Source organism: Lepidochelys kempii, chromosome 9, assembly GCF_965140265.1.
Source record: "Lepidochelys kempii isolate rLepKem1 chromosome 9, rLepKem1.hap2, whole genome shotgun sequence".
Lineage (NCBI taxonomy): Eukaryota > Metazoa > Chordata > Testudines > Cheloniidae > Lepidochelys > Lepidochelys kempii.
The window spans coordinates 44,806,318-44,824,929 of record NC_133264.1 but is presented as its reverse complement, the minus strand read 5'-3'; the positions used below and the strand labels follow the sequence as shown (position 1 = coordinate 44,824,929).

At 39.2% G+C, this 18,612-nt stretch overlaps 1 protein-coding gene across 9 annotated transcripts in view; it reads left to right on the top strand.

Annotated features, from left to right (window-relative positions):
* Nucleotides 1-18,612, top strand: part of KLHL24 (kelch like family member 24) — a 142,429-nt gene that overhangs the window by 103,620 nt on the left and 20,197 nt on the right. For 8 of the 9 annotated variants that reach the window (XM_073360080.1, XM_073360078.1, XM_073360076.1 and 5 more), the window contains 3 exons: nucleotides 2,602-2,664; nucleotides 9,703-10,689; nucleotides 17,662-17,846. In XM_073360080.1, the coding sequence (XP_073216181.1) occupies nucleotides 9,770-10,689; nucleotides 17,662-17,846 (1,105 nt within the window). In that variant the 5' untranslated portion in view covers nucleotides 2,602-2,664; nucleotides 9,703-9,769. The remainder of the gene's footprint in view (nucleotides 1-2,601; nucleotides 2,665-9,702; nucleotides 10,690-17,661; nucleotides 17,847-18,612) is intronic. The other variant, XM_073360082.1, reaches the window with a different exon arrangement.

Genomic DNA, 18,612 nt, shown 5'->3' with positions numbered 1-18,612 from the left:
ACAGAGCGGATCGACACATGTTCATTTTCATCATCTGAGTCAGATGCCACCAGCAGAAGGTTGATTTTCTTTTTTGGTGGTTCGGGTTCTGTAGTTTCCTCATCGGAGTGTTGCTCTTTTAAGACTTCTGAAAACATGCTCTACACCTCGTCCCTCTCAGTTTTTGGACTGCACTTCAAATTCTTAAACCTTGTGACAAGTGCTGTACCTATCTTTAGAAATCTCACGTTGGTACCTTCTTTGCATATTGTCAGATCTGCAGTGAAAGTGTTCTTAAATCGAATAACATGTGCTGGGTCATCATCCAAGTCTGCCATAACATGAAATATATGGAAGAATGCAGGTAAAAGAGAACAGGAGACATACAATTCTCCCGCAAGGAGTTCAGTCACAAACTTAATAAACGTATTATTTTTTTAACAAGCATCATCGGCATGGAAGCGTGTCCTCTGGAGTGGTGGCCAAAGCATGAAGGCATTTATGAATGTTTAGCACATCTTGCACTTAAATACCTAGCAATGCCGACTACCATAGTGCCATGTGAACACCTATTCTCATTGTCAGGTGATATAAATAAGAAGCAGGCAGTATTATCTCCCGTAAATGTAAACAAACGTGTTTGTCTTAGTGTGTGGCTGAACAAGAAGTAGGCCTGAGTGGACTTGTTTTATTTTTGAGTGCAGGGGTTTTTTTGTACATAATTGTATATTTGTAAGTTCAACTTTCCTAATTAAGAGATTGCACTACAGTGCTTGTATGAGGTGAATTGAAAAATACTATTTCTTTTTATGATCATTTTTACACTGCAAATATTTGTAATCAAAAATAAAGTGAGCACTGTACAATTTGTATTCTGTGTTGTAAATTGAAATCAAATATTTGAAAATGTAGAAGAAACATCCAAAATATGAAATAATTTTAAATTGGTATTCTATTGTTTAACAGTGTGATTAAAACGGCGATTAATCACGATTAATGTTATTAATCGTGATTAATTTTTAATTGTGTGAGTTAACTGCCATTAATCAACAGCCCTAATAAGCATTAATACACAGAAAACACGTATAAAGAATAAAGTAGTCTCTGCTGACATACTCACAATATAACAGGTTTCAGAGTAGCAGCCGTGTTAGTCCGTATTCGCAAAAAGAAAAGGAGTACTTGTGGCACCTTAGAGACTAACCTTAGTCTCTAAGGTGCCACAAGTACTCCTTTTCTTTTCACAATATAACAGAGACTGGTGAAGATAGCATAAACAGTCAGTGCAGAACATCATAAGTGGGGTGTAATGCTCCCGGCTTCCACCATCTGATCACCCTGATGCACACACCAGAGGTTGGCCATACATCTTTTTTTATACTCCTTTTCCTTGAGCACCCACACATGTAGGAACCATATTTAGATTGTTTTCCAGCCTAAGGTTCATGTAGAGCTATCCAGAAAACCATAACTGGGGTTCTGATTGTTGACACAAGCCATATGCCTCAGTACATTTCCTAATATTTCTAATGCATGAATGCAGTTAACTTTATGACTACACATACTAAAAGTCCCCCTAGTTTTTGTTCTTTTGCGGTTTACTTATTTATTACAAGATCTGTGTTGCAAAAGTCCTTATAACCTAAACCAAACACTCAAGCTAACTTACGTCAACTGCTTATGCTAACTGCTAGGTCTCAGTAGGTCTACTGCTGATAGCAAAGCCTATTTGAAAGAATTCCTTATAGTGTGTGTCCCCTACCTTTATAAAAACTTTTCTTAAGCAGCTTCATTTATTTTAACATATGAATAACAATACAGAAACTCCTATTCAATGACTTCCAAGATCAGGTCGGGCTTAGTGGTCAACCTGGCAAACCTTTTATAATGTAGACCTGGCCTTAGGGCTTGTCTACACATGGGCCAAGTCTACATTACAAAGTTTTGCCTGCACAACTTATGTCAGTTAGAATATGAAAAAATCATCCCCCTAGCCAACATGCTGGCAAAAAAAAACCATGTAGATGCAGTTTATCCTGCAAAAGAATCTTCATATGGTGTAGCTTACACCATTTAGGGAGGGTATATATAGCTATGGACACTTACTATAGCAACAAACAGGTTCTTCTGTTGATCTAGCACTGTCTATACTGGGGCTTAGGTTGTTTTAACTACATCTTTGAGGGTGTGGCTTTTTCACAATCCTGATGAATGTAGCTAGGTCAACCTGTTTCTAGTGTAGACCAGCCCTAATACCACCACCCCGAACAACATCAGCTGTGCTGACAGAAGTACTCTTTGGTTGGAATAATTGGGTTTACACTGGACTGTTTTTTTTTCCAGCATAGCTGTATTGGCTATGGGTATGATTTTTTACACTCTTAGCCAATATAATTATGCTGGCGTAAATTTGTAGTAGAGATCAGGCCTACCCCATGGAGTTATTCAGGAACAGTTGTTCCTAAATCAGGCCACGTGTAACATAGCCCTTAGACAGCACAGACTTTAATATGTGCTAATGTAGTGAAATCGAAGCTTATGGGGGAGCTGTATGAGATGGTCCCTGCCCCAAAGAGTTTAGACGAATGGGGAAATTCACATCTCTCCAATCTATTGTTTCAGGTTGTCTGCAGACTCAGGAAAAGAAGCACAGTGGTTCACATTCCAGAAGTTTTCTTCACAACTGTAAGGCTAAACATTTACAGTATTTATTTTTGACAGAAAATGGTAGGGCCACCAGAAAAATGCCAGCTACAACAGTGATTGGTACTATATGAATACCAAAGATGAATAGATAAAAACAAGTTGGAACAGCTTTTTGCCTTTTTCAGTTAACCTTTGGCTAGGCTTAAGTAAAACTTTTTTTATTATGAAGTACCTGGGGTTTTCAAGGTTTTAGGTCCCCTTGTGCAATACAAGTAATTAAGATTATGTTAGGGAGCAACTTTCTTGCCAGTTTTAGTTACAGAAGCACAAAAAGTATGTTACATCTGTCAAACTTTTCCTTTCATATAATTTTAAGCGTATCCAAATTATGGATTAAAATGTGGTTTAAAAAAAATTAACCCACTACACAAATCTTATAAACCAAAGCAGCGTTTTACAGTTGATGTATAGTGCACTTCATAACACGGGATTATAAAAGTGACATGAAAGACTGCTGTACTGGAACAGTGAAAATTTATGAGCTGGGTTCTCCAGTGAGCTCTGCCTGGCTCCGGGGTTTGCCTACACATAGCTTATTGCAGGATCAGGCCTAAATATTAAAGTGACCTCAAAATTGATTGTTCTTTCTGATTCAATAAATGAACATACCTTCTTTGTGCTGGTTTAAGGCCCAGTCTCGCCAAACCTTCCTCATGCAAGTCATCTTTACTCTCACAAGTAGTCCAGTTACCTCCATGTGACGCTCCATGTAAATAAAGATTTACACAAGGTTTTGCCATTATTTTCTTCTCTGCATAGTGTCATTTTGGAGATGTAGGGGCTGCTTAGAAACTTCACTCTTTGTGGGATTGTTCTTTTCTGTCTCTTTAGCTTAATTTGTTGCAGAGAACCTGAAACTCAACACTTAGGGTTTGTGTACACATGGAGATATTCAGGAATAGTGTGGTCACTCTTAAGCCATGTCTACACTACAGGCGCTACAGTGATAGAAGTTAGTCCACTTCTCTGAGCAGCATAGATAGGTCAGTGGACCTAGCTGCACGTACATCGGGGGTTAGGTCATCTTAACTTTGGCACTTAGATGTGGGAATTTTTCACAACCCTGAAAGATGTAGCTAGGTCGATCTAAATTTTAAGTGTAGACCTAGGTTTATTCAGGAACAATAGTGCCTTGTTCCTGTTTAGTTTAATCCACTTTGAATCCAGTAACATGGAGTTAGTCAGGAACAGCTGTTGCACTTCACATTCACACCCTAATTTACCTATGTTAACTTTCAAGTGTAGACAAGCCTTAGGGCCCACCCCCATTCTCCCTGTTAACACTAATGCAACTGAATGGGTGGTAGCACCAATGGGAGTATTTTTCTGATATTACCTAAACAAGGCCATAGAAAGGACAGTACGTATGAATTCTAGGAACTAATTCCTGTTCCCACTGCAGTTAGTGGAAATATAGCCTTTTAATTCAGCAGGACAAGGATTGCAATCTAATACATTTAAAAGCAGTGAATTCTAATATTTGTTTGTTGTAATTTGCTCTTCTCCCTAATTTCTTCCCCCCTTTGGTATAATTTGTGTGATATACTTTGTTACTAATAATAATGTGATAAATAATAAAATACGGTTCATAAAAGTGTATGGTACTTTAAAAAAATGAAAGAAGTCTGGTAGCTCTTGAGAACATGTCTTTAAAGTACCATGCACTTTTATGAAGCTGTATTTTATTATTTATCACATTATTATTATTTTACTAATTGATTGCTGACATTTGTCCTCATCCCTGTACAAAGTATAGAAGAGACACATTGCCTTCCTCAAGGATTGAACATTTTTGGTCAGGGGTTTTCAAACTGTGTTTCGGGACTCCAAAGTGGGTTGCTTCGGTCCCCATTCCTGGGGTCGTATAGTAATTTTTGTTGTCAAAAGGGAGTTGCGATGCAATGAAGTTTGAGAACTGTTGGTTGAGGTATATGGCTTGAAAACACAATGCCCCTTATTAAGCAATTAACGAGTATTATGAATTACACGGCATATTGCATGCTAAAACTTAACATTGTCAATTTAATAAGAACCAAATCCTGCTTTCTTTACTTATGTGAATAATTCCATTGAAATCAATAAGATTGCTCACAGGAATAAGATGAACAGAATTTTACCCTGTTATGCTATACACGAAGGCCATGATTCTGTTTACATGCTAGTTTTACCTTGGTATAACTCTACCAGCTTCTTTGAAGTTATTTCTTATTTACATCAGTTATATCAAAATCAGGCCTTTAGGTTTATAGTTATATTCTCACAGTTGCACTTTCCTTTTTTACTGCTGATGTAAATCCCAATTCTGCCACACTTTCTTATGCTGAGTAGCCTGAATTTACTGTACAATTAGTCCCAATATGAGTAAATGTAGCAGGATTAGGCCCTCAATATAAGAACATAAGAATAACCATACTGATTCATACCAATGGTCCTTTTAGCCCAGTATCCTGTCATCTGACATTGGCTGGTGCGAGATCCTTCAAGTGAATTTAGCAAGTGATCCATCTCTGTCATCCAGTCCCAGTTTCTGGCCGTCAGAGATTTAAGGACACTCAGACCACAGAGTTGCATCCCTGACTATCTTGGCTAATAGCCATTGATGGACTTATCCTTCATGGACTTATCTAATTTGTTTTAACCTAGTTATCCTTTTAACCTTCACAACATTCCACAAGTTGACTGTGTGATGTGTGTAGAAGTACTTCCTTTTTGTTTGTTGTAAACCTGCTGTCTATTAATTTCATCAGGTGACCCCTGATTCTTGTGTTATGTGAGGGAGTAAATAACATTTCCTTACTCACTTTCTGCACACTAGTCATGATTTTATAGACTTCTATCACGTTCCCCCCTTTAGTCATCTCTTTTCTAAGATGAACACTGTCTTTTTAATCTCGCCTTATCTGAAAACTCTTCCATTATTCCTAATCATTTTTGTTGCCCTTCTCTGTAATTTTTACAATTCTAATATATCTTTTTTGAGATAGGGCAACCAGAACCGCATGCAATATTCCAGGTGTAGGCATATAATAGATTTATATAATGGCATTATGGTATTTTCTATCTTATTATCTATCCCTTTCCTAATACTCTCTTAGCTTTTTAGACTGCTGCTGCACTTTAAGCAGATTTTTTAAGAGGACTATCCACAGTGATTCCAAGATTTTTCTTGACTGCTAGCAGCTATTTAGACCCCATCATTTTGTAAGTACAGTTGGGATTATGTTTTCCAATTCACAAGAGTTTATCAACATTCAATTTCATCTGACATTTGGTTACCCATTGGTAGTTGTAGCCATGTCGGTGCCAGGATATTAGAGACAAGATGAGTGAGGTAATATCTTCTATTGGATCAATTTCTGTTGGTGAGAGACAAGCTTTCAAGCCACACAGAGCTCTTCTTGAGGTCTGGGAAAGATATGTCGAGTGTCCAAACTAAACTAAATGGGAAAAGATTGTTTAGCATAAGTAGTTAGCACATATTGTAAGGGACCATTGAAGGTACAGTGGCCAGTTAAAACTTCTGCAGTCATAGGACAAAATGAGGGGATTACTGGGTTACAGATTGTTGTAATAAGGCTACGTTTTAGTCACAGGTATTTTTAGTAAAAGTCACGGACAGGTCACAGGCAGTAAACAAAAATTCACTGCCCGTGACCTGTCCATGACTTTTACTAAAAATACCCGTGACTAAAACTGGGGGAGGGTGGCCTGGGTGCTGGAGTGGGGCAGACAGCGGCACACAGCCTGGGACCCCCGCTAGTGCTGCAGGGGGTGGGAGGGTTACGAGTTGCCTCCGCCCAGCGTGCTGGCTTTGTGGCTCCCGTTGGCCAGGAACCGTGGCCAGTGGGAGTTGCGGAGGTGGTGCCTGCATGCAGAGTCAGGGTGCAAAGCTTCCTGGCCACACCTCCGCGTAGCAGCTGAGCGATGGGGATGTTGCCGCTTCCAGGGAACCCCCCAGGTAAGCACTGCCCAGAGCCTGGCTCACCCTGTCCTGTGCCCCTGCCCCCTCCCACACCCAAACTCTGCTGCTGGTGGGCGGGGGCAGGGGGAGGCACAGTGGCCCAAGACTGCCTGAGCACCAGCTGGTACGGCTGGCGCAGGGGCTGCCTGAGCTGCCCTGAGCCAGGTGCATCAGCCACTGCAGAGGTCATGGAAAGTCATGGAATCCGTGACCTCCGTGACAAACTTGAAGCCTTAGCCATAAATCCAGTGTCCAGTTACCCAGTCATCCAGTTTTTTGAGATCCCTTTGTAACTCTTCGCAGTCAGCTTTGGATTTAATTATCTTTAGTAATTTTGAATTGTTTGCAAACTTTGCTACCACAATGTTTACCCCCTTGTCCAGATCATTTATGAATATCTCGAAAATCACTGGTCCCAGTACAGATCTTTGGGGGACCCCGCTTTTTGCCTTTCTCCACTGTGAAAACTGACATTTATGCCGACCCTTTATTACCTATCTTTTAACCTATTACTAATACATGAGGAGTTTCCCTCTTATTCCATAACTGCTTACTTTGCTTAAGAGCCTTTGGTAAGGGATCTTGTCAAAGGCTTTCTGAAAGTTCAGGATTATCAATGAACTGGATTATCCTTGTTTACATGTTTGTTGACACCCTCAAAGAATCCTAGTATATTGGTGGGCCATGATTTCCCTTTACAAACGTCATATTGACTCTTCCTCAACAAATCACATTCCTCTATGCATCTGATAATTCTGTTCTTTATTATAGTTTCAACCAGTTTGCATGCTACTGAAGTTAGGCTTATTGGACTGTAATTGCCAGGATTGCCTCTGGAGCCTTTTTAAAAAATCAGTGTTACATTAGCTATCTGCCAGTCATCTGGTACACATGCTGATTTAAGCAATAGGTTACATACCACAGTTAGTAGTTCTGCAATTTCATATTTTAGTTCCTTAGAAAACAGTATAACTGGTGAGTTTAATATTTTCATCTGGCCCAGGAGATGTCATTACTGGGTAAAACGTGCAAAATAAATTGGATAGACTATAGAGATACAGATTAGAATATCAAGTGACACAATATTAACTGCGTGCTTTAGCAGGCTTTATTGAAAATGTTACATTGAATTCAACAGTATTCTTTAGGCAATAAATTGACATGTAATCCATGTGTTAATCCAAATTAAGGATAATTATTTTGTAGCCTTGATATGACTTTATCAAAAGTATTTTCTACCTTGTAAATAATTTCTAAAGGTTTTCATTAAATTCTGTCTGAAATAGATTTGAGCCCTATGTAAAAGCAACAGTATGACATGTTTGGTATATTTATAGTGTTCCTTTTTAAAATTGTCTGAGTGAGGAAACTGTACTACAGAATACAGTCAAGAATAGTATCTTCTAAAAAGGCTTTATAAAAAGCCTGTTTAAAAAAAAGTATGGTTCATTTTGTTCTATATTAAGAGATGGTGTAGCCAGACTTTGGTCCAGTAATATGCAGCTCTGAAGATGCTGGGCAGTCAGGAAATAAAATTAGTGTTAGAAACAGCATTTACTGTCTCTGTACTGTCTCTGGGTAATGAGAGGAAATTAACATAATCTCTTAGAATCCTTTTTTTTTTTTTAAAGAACCTTTTTGCACAAGTTTTAAAATAATTTGAGACACATCTTCCTGGAAGTTTAAAAATAAATCCATGCACTTAGAATTATGGAAGTTAGTGCAGGAGTGCTTCCCAGTGGGGCGTGGGGTTTTTTGTTTTGTTTTGTTTGTTTTTTGGGTTTTTTTGGTAGGGTTTTAGTCCAGTTGGTTTTAAAAATCGGGAATCAAAAGATATACCAATTGAGCTATGCTTATAGGGATGATCATCATATATACTTTCACCATGTCTAGGCAAATTAATCGTATTATGTTCACAGGCTACCTTAATTCATTTCCTAACCTTTGAGTGTTTGACTTCGCAATCTTAATAATGTTCTTTCAACATAATTTGCGTTTGAGTGAGAGAGCTGTATATATTGATGATGATACAATGCTTTCGACTATAGTCTTTGCTTATAAATTTTAGATAGGAGTTAACTAAGGTCAGAAAACAGAAATTCTCCTTTAACTCACTAGGTAGCCCCCACTTCTTACTTCCAGATGCAAAGACTCCTTATTCATTTGCTTGCATAATGGATTTCTCACAAATATACATAATTATTATTTGATACTTATTCACGTCGTTGCCTTTTTTCTGCGGTATCTACATTATGCTTCAACATGAATTTTAAGTATTTTTTCCAAAATGCACATTAGCAACTTGTATTAATTTTTAATTTCACCTTAGCATATTGATTAACTGATTGTTTTGCTGATTAGAAAGAAGAGCTAAGACATTTGCTTTTGCTGATCAAGAATGGTCACTTGGAAAACAAAATCATTAAACTCCATAGATTGCATTGTGGTACTGATGTATACTGAAGATGGAGATGTGATTTGTAGCCTCCCTCTGCAATTTTTCTAGTTTAAAATTTTCAGTCTTCTTTAATATTACTTTTATTAGCAGTATTACAGGAGCACCTGGAGGCCCTGAGATCAGAGTTACATTGTGCTAGGGGCTGTGTAAACACATAGTAAGAAGCAGTTTAAAAATCTGTATAGCAAAATCCGGAGGTCATTACTTGGGCAAACTCCTGCTGATACCAACCGAGAGATTTGCTTGAGTAAGGAATTTAGGATTTAGCCTCTTGACATTTTTAAGCTTGATATAAGGGTGATACTTCAAGTAAACAAAGGCTAGGGTATTCATAATTATGGTTCCCACAGCAGCCTTAACTCTGTTCTTTGCGTGTATGCATGACAGTGGGATATATTTCACTGCATTGCATGATGTCACATATCATTTGTCAAATAACAACTTTTGACCTTTACTAGAGTAGTGTAAGTTACACTGATTTTAGACTGATCAGGCTATTTGTTTTGTATTATGTAAGTTTCATAAATTTCATAATTCTTTCATGGCATTAACTGTCAGAATTGATTGGTTGGGTACTAAAATGTTTTAATTCTTCTAGCCATAGCACCGTAAAGAAGACACTCAGAAATCTTTTCTCAATGATTCTATAGTCAACGGATGTAACAATGGTACTAATACTGGGCCGCAGACTGAATAGAGAGGATAGCGGGGTCCGTGATTCCCCTGCAACCAAACGTAAAGTTTTTGAAATGGACCCAAAGTCCTTATCAAGTCATGAGTTTTTTGACTTCTCTTCAGGATCATCCCATGCTGAAAGCATACTCCAGATTTTCAATGAGTTTAGAGACAGCCGCTTGTTCACAGATGTAATTATCTGTGTGGAAGGAAGAGAGTTTCCCTGCCATCGAGCTGTTCTCTCAGCCTGCAGTAGCTACTTCAGAGCTATGTTTTGCAATGATCACAGAGAAAGCAGAGAAATGTTAGTGGAGATCAATGGCATTTTTGCTGAAGCTATGGATTGCTTTTTACAGTACGTGTACACTGGCAAGGTGAAAATCACGACAGAAAATGTGCAATATATCTTTGAAACATCAAGTCTCTTTCAAATTAGTGTTCTGCGTGATGCTTGTGCCAAGTTCCTGGAAGAGCAGCTGGATCCTTGTAACTGCCTGGGAATCCAGCGTTTTGCTGATACACACTCACTAAAGACACTCTTCACCAAATGCAGAAATTTTGCACTGCAGACATTTGAGGATGTTTCTCAGCATGAAGAATTTCTCGAGCTTGGGAAAGATGAGCTTATTGATTATATTTGTAGTGATGAGTTGGTGATTAGTAAAGAAGAGATGGTTTTTGAAGCAGTTATGCGCTGGGTTTACCGTGCTGTTGATCTGAGAAGGCCAGTGTTACAGGAACTTCTGACGCATGTGAGACTCCCTTTATTACATCCTAACTATTTTGTACAGACAGTGGAAGTGGAACAGCTGATTCAGAATTCTCCAGAGTGTTATCAGCTGCTGCATGAAGCAAGAAGATACCACATACTTGGAAATGAAATGATGTCCCCAAGAACTAGACCACGCAGGTGAGAGGGTTTTTTTACTGTTTTTCTGATATGCCCTAGAAGAACATTGTTTGTATGCAGATTTTTTTACCTGTTTGTCTAGTGGATATGAACTGTAACCAAGACTGCAGCATAGAGAAGAAAAATTTGAAAGTGTCTTTTATTTTGTGTTACTGAGTTCTGCATTTTTACTGCCTTATCCACACAAAAGCCTGGTCACCTCACATTCTTAACTTTAAGTAGGCCATTGAGTAATCTTATTCACACATATATGTAACTTTACTGATGAGTAGTCCCCTAGAATTCAGTAGGAGGGACTTTTACATCAGTAAGTTACTCACAGGTGTAGATGTTGGCAGGATGAGATCCTAAGCCCTTTCCACTAGTTGCCCAGTTAAGCCACTTGCAGCAGCTTTCATTCCAGCTCATTACAATGCAGCCATTAATCCACTACATTTCATAATTATTTCATTTTTACAGTGTAAAATAATAATGTATTGTACACTTATCAAGGAGCTGGGTGGCATTTTTCAGTCAGGGCAACAGCGACTGCTTTGAAAATCCCATTGTTACACCACAAAACACTTTACAGGTTTAATAAAACACTTTACAGGATTAGTAATACAGTTCTAGAATTATATAACAGATTTAGAGATGAAATAACAAAACAAATATATATATTTACAGAATTACATAGTAGCTACAGAAAATATTTTAAGTTTAAATATTGTAACCTGTTTTTTTTTTATTTGAAAACATTACTTCTTACTATCCCATAATAAAACTGGAAATTGCTGCTGTAAGCTACAGGAGGAAATGAGAAAAAATGCCAATGGTGGTATTTTGGGAACTGTTGGTTATGGAGATTTCTTTTGGATTCTGCCATATACCTTCCCAGGTAATTGCTAAAAACATTACATTCTTGAAAGAATGGTAAAGAAGGAAAACTAAAATGTTTAAGCCTGGAAATTCTGCCAAACATAACATAGGTACTTGAGAAGGTTAGTTGGCTACCTGTAATGCTGCACTGGAGAACTGAAAAAGGAGACACCCACCTCCACTCCACTACTTATGTTTAACAGAGACATTTTCTGAGCAGGGTTTTTGTTACTAAATTTAAGACGAAAATAAACACTGAATCATGAATGCAGCAACAAGAGGAGTAATTTATAAAGAGAGAAGCTGTCTGGTCTCCCAGCAATGATTTTTCTCTGTATCTATTATTAAATTCAAGAGATAGTTCCTTGTCAAGGGATAGTTCCTTGTCATTTGATTCTGATGCAAAAATGGATAAAGTTACCAGATTCCTCCCAGCCTCCTCCATGCTTTCCCCTTCTATTTCTTCTAAAATGGGGTTTTGGTAGCTCCTTTCCCCATTCCCTCCCTATGTTCCATGTATTGCTGCCTCTTCTTTCTCCTGCTTTGCTTTTATGTAAACTTTGTTAGTGAGGAAAAAGCATAGAACCGACTGAAAGTTTTATATACCAGAATTAATGTTTCTACTCAAACTTTTCTGGCGAACTTTTCTGGGGATTGTGTGTGCATATGTATCAGTATGTTTCTATACTTAAACTGGTTTCTGACTAGCTGTTCAAAAACTGTGGGATTCTGGTCTGAGTTCTTTTGAAGCAAGAAAAATTTGAAAAATTGTCTGATGTCACTGCACGTTTAAAACTTGGTGTCATAAATATAAAGGGAAGGGTAGCCACCTTTCTGCATACAGTGCTATAAAATCCCTCCTGGCAAGAGGCAACCTCCTGTTACCTATAAAGGCTTAAGAAGCTCAGCTAATCTGGTTGGCACCTGACCCAAAGGACCAATAAGGGAACAAGATACTTTTAAATCTTGGGGCGAGAGGCTTTTGCTTGTGCTCTTTGTTTAGTGTTTGTTCTCTCTTGGGACTGAGAGAGGTCAGACAGAAATCCATCTTCTCCAACCCATCCTAATCCAAGTCTCCAATATTGCAACCAGCATAGGTAAGCCAGGCAAGGCAGATTAGTTTATCTTTTGTTTTATGTGAATTTTCCCTGTGTTAAGAGGGAGGTTTTTTCCTCTTTTCTGTAACTTTATAAGGTTTTGCCCAGAGGGTAATGAGTAGTCCCCTAGGGAGGGGGAAAGGGGGTGTAGGGCTGTCTCCAGGTGGTCTCTTTCCCTGTTCTTTGTTTAAAACGCTTGGTGGTGGCAGCATACTGTTCAAGGCCAAGGCAAAGTTTGTACCTTGGGGAAGTTTTTAACCTAAGCTCTTAAGAATAAGCTTAGGGGGGTCTTTCATGCAGGTCCCCACATCTGTACCTCGAGTTCAGAGTGGGGAAGGAACCCTGACATGGTGGCAGAGCGGTGGGATCATTTTGAACTAGAGATCATTTTGAACCAAAAGCACAGACCTGAAGAGGTTGGTTTTTTACGCTGAGAGCAGCTAGAGGGTTTTCTGTCTATTTGCCTGGAGACAGAGGTGTTAGTTTTTTTACAAAGGGATTTTTCTTTTTGAGCTGGAGTTTTCTCTACCTAAAGGCAGGGTAGTTAACCACCTGCAGGGAAATTCACAAGTTTTTTTTTTTTTTTTCCTAACTCTCAGGTATAGCTAGAGTTAAGTACAGAAAACAGGAATAAACCTCCCTCTTAACACAGGGAAAATTCACATAAAACAAAAGATAAACTAATCCGCCATGCCTGGCTTACCTATACTGGTTGCAATATTGGAGACTTGGATTAGGATGGGTTGGAGAAGATGGATTTCTGTCTGGCCTCTCTCAGTCCCAAGAGAGAACAAACACTAAACAAAGAGGACAAACAAAAGCCCTTCCCCGCCCAAGATTTGAAAGTATCTTGTTCCCTTATTGGTCCTTTGGGTCAGGTGCCAGCCAGGTTAGCTGAGCTTCTTAAGCCTTTACAGGTAACAGGATGTTGCCTCTGGCCAGGAGGGATTTTATAGCGCTGTATACAGAAAGGTGGTTACCCTTCCCTTTATGTTTATGACACTTGGGTTGATAGCTGTTGATCCTCCCTTCTTGTCCCTTATGCCCCCTAAGCCAGGGGTGGTCAATTTTTTTTTGTCAAGGCCCAAATTTCTTGGTCAAGGTATAGTGAAGGTCCAGACTCCAGGGAAGAAAAATAATAAAAATAACTACAATAATGATAATAATAAGTAAATAAAGATTTTGGATTCTGTTCAAAAGTGTCTGATTGTCAGGATTTGGCCTGCGGTTGGCCTATTGACTACTCCTGCCCTAAGATTTCTTTGTAGAACAAAGTGGGGATGTGGGAGCCAGATAACTGAATACAGTTGCACTGACATCTTGAGGTTGTCTCTCATATTTCCATTAAGCTTCTCAGTGACATCTAGTGGTTATGTTGCAGGGGTGGGCAAACTACGGCCCTCAGGCTGCTTCCGGCCCGTCAGATGTTCTTATCTGGCCCTCAAGCTCCCGCCAGGGAGCATGGTCATGGACTTGGCCCACTCTGGCACTCCAACCGAGGGTTGGGGGCATGCCCCATTCCACCCACCCGGCGCTCCCCAGCTTGATGAGCACCATCTTCCAACACGCAGAGCCACACTGTGCAGGTGTGACTTCACTATGCTGTTTCCGGTATCAGAACCCCGCCCCTACGCGGCAGCCCCCCCAATGCAGCAGAACGCCCAATCCCCTCCCGGTCTTCAGCAGCCCTACCCATCTCAGCTAGGGTGCCTCCACCCATGGCAAGGCCTGGTATGGCCGCCTTGGTGCCGCTGCTGGCAGGGCCCCTAGGAATCTCTGGTACGACACCACATAAGTCCCTCCTCCCCCCACCTCGGTAACATCCCTTATAGAGCCCTCCCCCACGTTACACCCCATAGAGTCCCCCTCCCCCACTAGACATTCATGGCCCACCATACAATTTCCATACCCAGATGCGGTCCTCAGGCCAAAGAAGTTTGTCCACCCCTGTTCTAGTGGGTGGACTCCTGTGTATTCAAAACAAAATATGAATTGCATACCATAAGCTTTGAATATCTTTAGACTGTCTTACAGTTGTTGCTTATTTCAGTTCACAGACCCACTAGACCTATCTAATAAAAATATATCCAGATGTACTTTTAATTGGTTATTATCATATTATCCATTTCAACCAGTTCTTCTCAACTACTTTTTTTTTTTTAAAGTAAGAATTCAGTAATTTTTTGCTCTTAAGTGAATTACTTTGTATTTAACTACTGCACTGCTGGCTATTATTTTTTATGCAGCACCCAAATATGGCGGATGCTTTAACAGACAAAATTCCTGATTTTTCAAAATACCTCAGAATTTCTGTCTGTGGAAATTTTTAATTTTTTTTTAACAGATTTTCTTTGAACTGATTAAAGGACTGCTACCCAGGCAGCCATTTGTTGGTCTATATTGTTTAATTCAGCTTCTTCAAATAATGTCATGAGAGCTGTATAGTTTCCTGTGTGAAGTACATCAGAAATCTGATTTTTAATTTCTTCTGTGAAAGCACTGGATTTAATTCTTTCCTGGGTATCGGCTGGTGAATCTTGCCCATATGCTCAGGGTTTAGCTGATCGCCATATTTGGGGTCGGGAAGGAATTTTACTCCAGGGCAGATTCGAGGAGGCCCTGGAGTTTTTTCGCCTTCCTGTGTAGCATGGGGCACGGGGTCACTTGCTGGAGGATTCTCTGCTCCTTGAAGTCTTTAAACCACGATTTGAGGACTTCAGTAGCTCAGACATAGGTGAGAGGTTTTTCGCAGGAGTGGGTGGGTGAGATTCCGTGGCCTGCGTTGTGCAGGAGGTCGGACTAGATGATCATAATGGTCCCTTCTGACCTTAGTATCTATGAATGTTACTTTAGTAATGTGGTTCTCCATTTTTTCTATTTTGGGGACCACGTAATGACAGAGATCTCATGGACCACCTTCCATGCCATCTCCTGGGCCCACCCTTCTTGCTTCTCACAGTATTTCATTTTCTAGACTGACAGAAGGAATCTTTGGACTACTGCTGGTCCATAGGCCACAGTTTGAGAACCACAGCTCTAATTACCTCCATTTGCATTTTGTTTCAATAGTTAACTGTTACTATTAACAGCCTATGCCTAATTGTATTTTGTGCTTGCCTCTTTATTTTTGAATGTGATCCCTATTATCTTTATTCACAGCACACTGTCCTACTTGCAAAAAATTCTAAGGTCTGGTCTACACTAGAAAATTAAGTTGTCAAGTACGTAGCTCGGGGTGGATTTGGGTGCGAAAAATCCACCCCTCTGTGTAGTGTGGTTAAGCTGACCTAACACCTAGTGTAGACAGTACTGTGTCAATGGATAAATTCTTCTGTCGACCTAGCTACTGCCTCTTGGGACTTGTCTGCATTTGAAATGCTACAGCAGCAGCACTTCAGTGTTGAGACTGAATATGCCAACAGGAGGCATTGTCCTTTTGATGTAGGTAATCCACCTCTCTGAGAGGTGGTAGCTCGGTGAACGGAAGAAATCTTTCATTGACCTAGCTTAGAGCTGTCTACACAGACGCCTGGTCTGCACTAGATAATTAAGTTGGCAGGGGTGTGGATTTTTCATACCCCTAAATGACGTACTTATGTTAACCTAATTTTCTTGTGTAGATCAGACCCTAATCTCCACACGTGTGACCATCCAGAGGTGTGATTTGTTTATTTTTAAATCCAGTTCTGGATTTAAAATATTTTAGTAAATCAATTCTCCTTCAGAGAGAGCAAAACTATGCATCACCCCTCTCAGGCAGTATTTTCGAACCACGGATATTGGCTCATTTATTTCTTAATTTAAAAAAGATTTGCAATCCTGTATAAGGATGCCAGTTGTCATGGAAGTCACTGATTCCATGACCTCTGTGACTTCTGCAGTGGCTGGTGCGCTTAGCCCCGGGCAACTCAGGCAGCCCCTGCATTGATGTAATTACATGGGTGCAAATTTCCCTAAACTAGAGAAGCTTAAATGGAGAGAGGTTTTTATAGGTGGCTCATGAGCAAAAGTGAATTTGAGGGAGGGACTAATGATTTGGTAGGCTCATATATAGTAGCTGGTTGGTCCTTTCTATCCATTCATATATGGAATGAGATATTGTAGTGAGGTATGTTTATTTTATATTATAACTATAGAAATATAATCTGCAGGTACCAGGTTTTCTTAAGAATTTGACTGGAAAGTGAGCAGGAATATGGAGAAGAGTTAATGTCTAAGCTTCTTTAACTCTGCATTTCCATATTTTCAAATGTTTGGATTTGATATTGGATTTTATTTTGTTTTTTGGATAAGTGTAACATTAACTTTGAATTTGCTGGCTTTGGTACTTGGTTTTATTATTTCAACCTTCTTTAAAGTTTCCCTCCATTACCACACCCACTTTCACATTACTGATACGTATTTGCAACCATACATCCTGTCTAATAACGTTTTTATCTGATCCATAAGTTTAAAACTTTTTTAAAAAGAAATTTTCTGTAACACTTGGAAGATATTTAGTTCTAAATTTGTGAAATATTAATGTGGTGTAAACTGTCATAGGAGTCTTTGTGATATTTGTAATTTTGCAGAAGACTGTTTTCAATATGATGGATTTTATATGAAACTTCCAAAACTGCATATATAAAATTCTCACACATGGCTTCAGCTTTACCTCTGATATTTCTGCATTTTCAGTCAGAGGAGGAAAACAATCTTCAAGTTTAAGGGCTTTCTTTTTTTAAAATTGATTTTTTCATGGAACAATCATACAATATAACTCCACCATTTATTAAAAAAAAAAAAAAAAGGTTACTTATTGGCATGGTTACCTGGCACACAGTGGGACGGCTGGAAATACAGTGAAAACGCTTAACCATTTTGTAAGGAAATAATTATTGCTGTAGAAGTCAGTATCACATTAAATAATAGATTTTCAGATTTTAAAACTGTATGACCTTGGTTTTTCAAGCTGATATTGTTCGCTACATATGCTTTAATAAGCATCTATTTTGTCTTTCTGTTTTCATTCTTTTAGATCAACTGGTTATTCTGAGGTGATAGTCATTGTCGGAGGTTGTGAACGAGTTGGGGGGTTTAATCTGCCATACACTGAATGCTACGATCCTGTGACAGGAGAATGGAAGTCACTGGCTAAGCTCCCAGAATTTACCAAGTCTGAATATGCAGTGTGTGCTTTACGGAACGATATTCTTGTTTCAGGTAAATAATTCCAGGAAGCTTAGTATCGTGATGACAGCAGGAACGTCCTTGGATAGTTTACAGTTCTTTAGGAGATCGTTGTGCTTTGAATTTCCAGAAGCTGCTGAAATGAAAATTTCACGAATTTCACCCCCTCTAGCCTATGTGTTGCTTACCAAATCATCTCCCTCCGTATGTCTTGAGCATAAACCCTGTGCCTATATTTGGTAGCCACAGATATTTTTCTCTTATTGTTTTGTTTTTAATCATTAATTATTACAGCCACGGCTGAAGTTTCATCAAGGAGATCTGGGGATATAATATTGATATGAGTGGAGCTTAGAGCTAAATGACTATATGAACTGACCCACAATCCAATATGTTCTCCTCCATACCAGTTAAGTATGCAGTTTTTAAATATTAGTGCTCAGATTCTGCAGTGAAAACAGATCAAACCTTTTTTCAGCATAGAAATACAGAGTAGAGGCAAATACCTCACCCTTCTTAAATACTGACCTGGAGATGCTGAGCACCTGCATCTCCCAGTGAAGTCAGTGGCAGTTGTAGATGCTCAGCACCTCTGAAGTTCAGACAAAAAAATAGTTATTTGGGTCCATGTCTGTCATCTGGACCAATGGTGACAGACTTAACTGGATACTAACTCCTGTCCTGGAACTATCTATTTCCCCCATTACAGACAGTAAAACTGAGAGGGGGACATATGCATGAACCCTGTAGAGGAAAACAGCCAGTATTATGTACATGCCTCATAGCATATACATCTTAA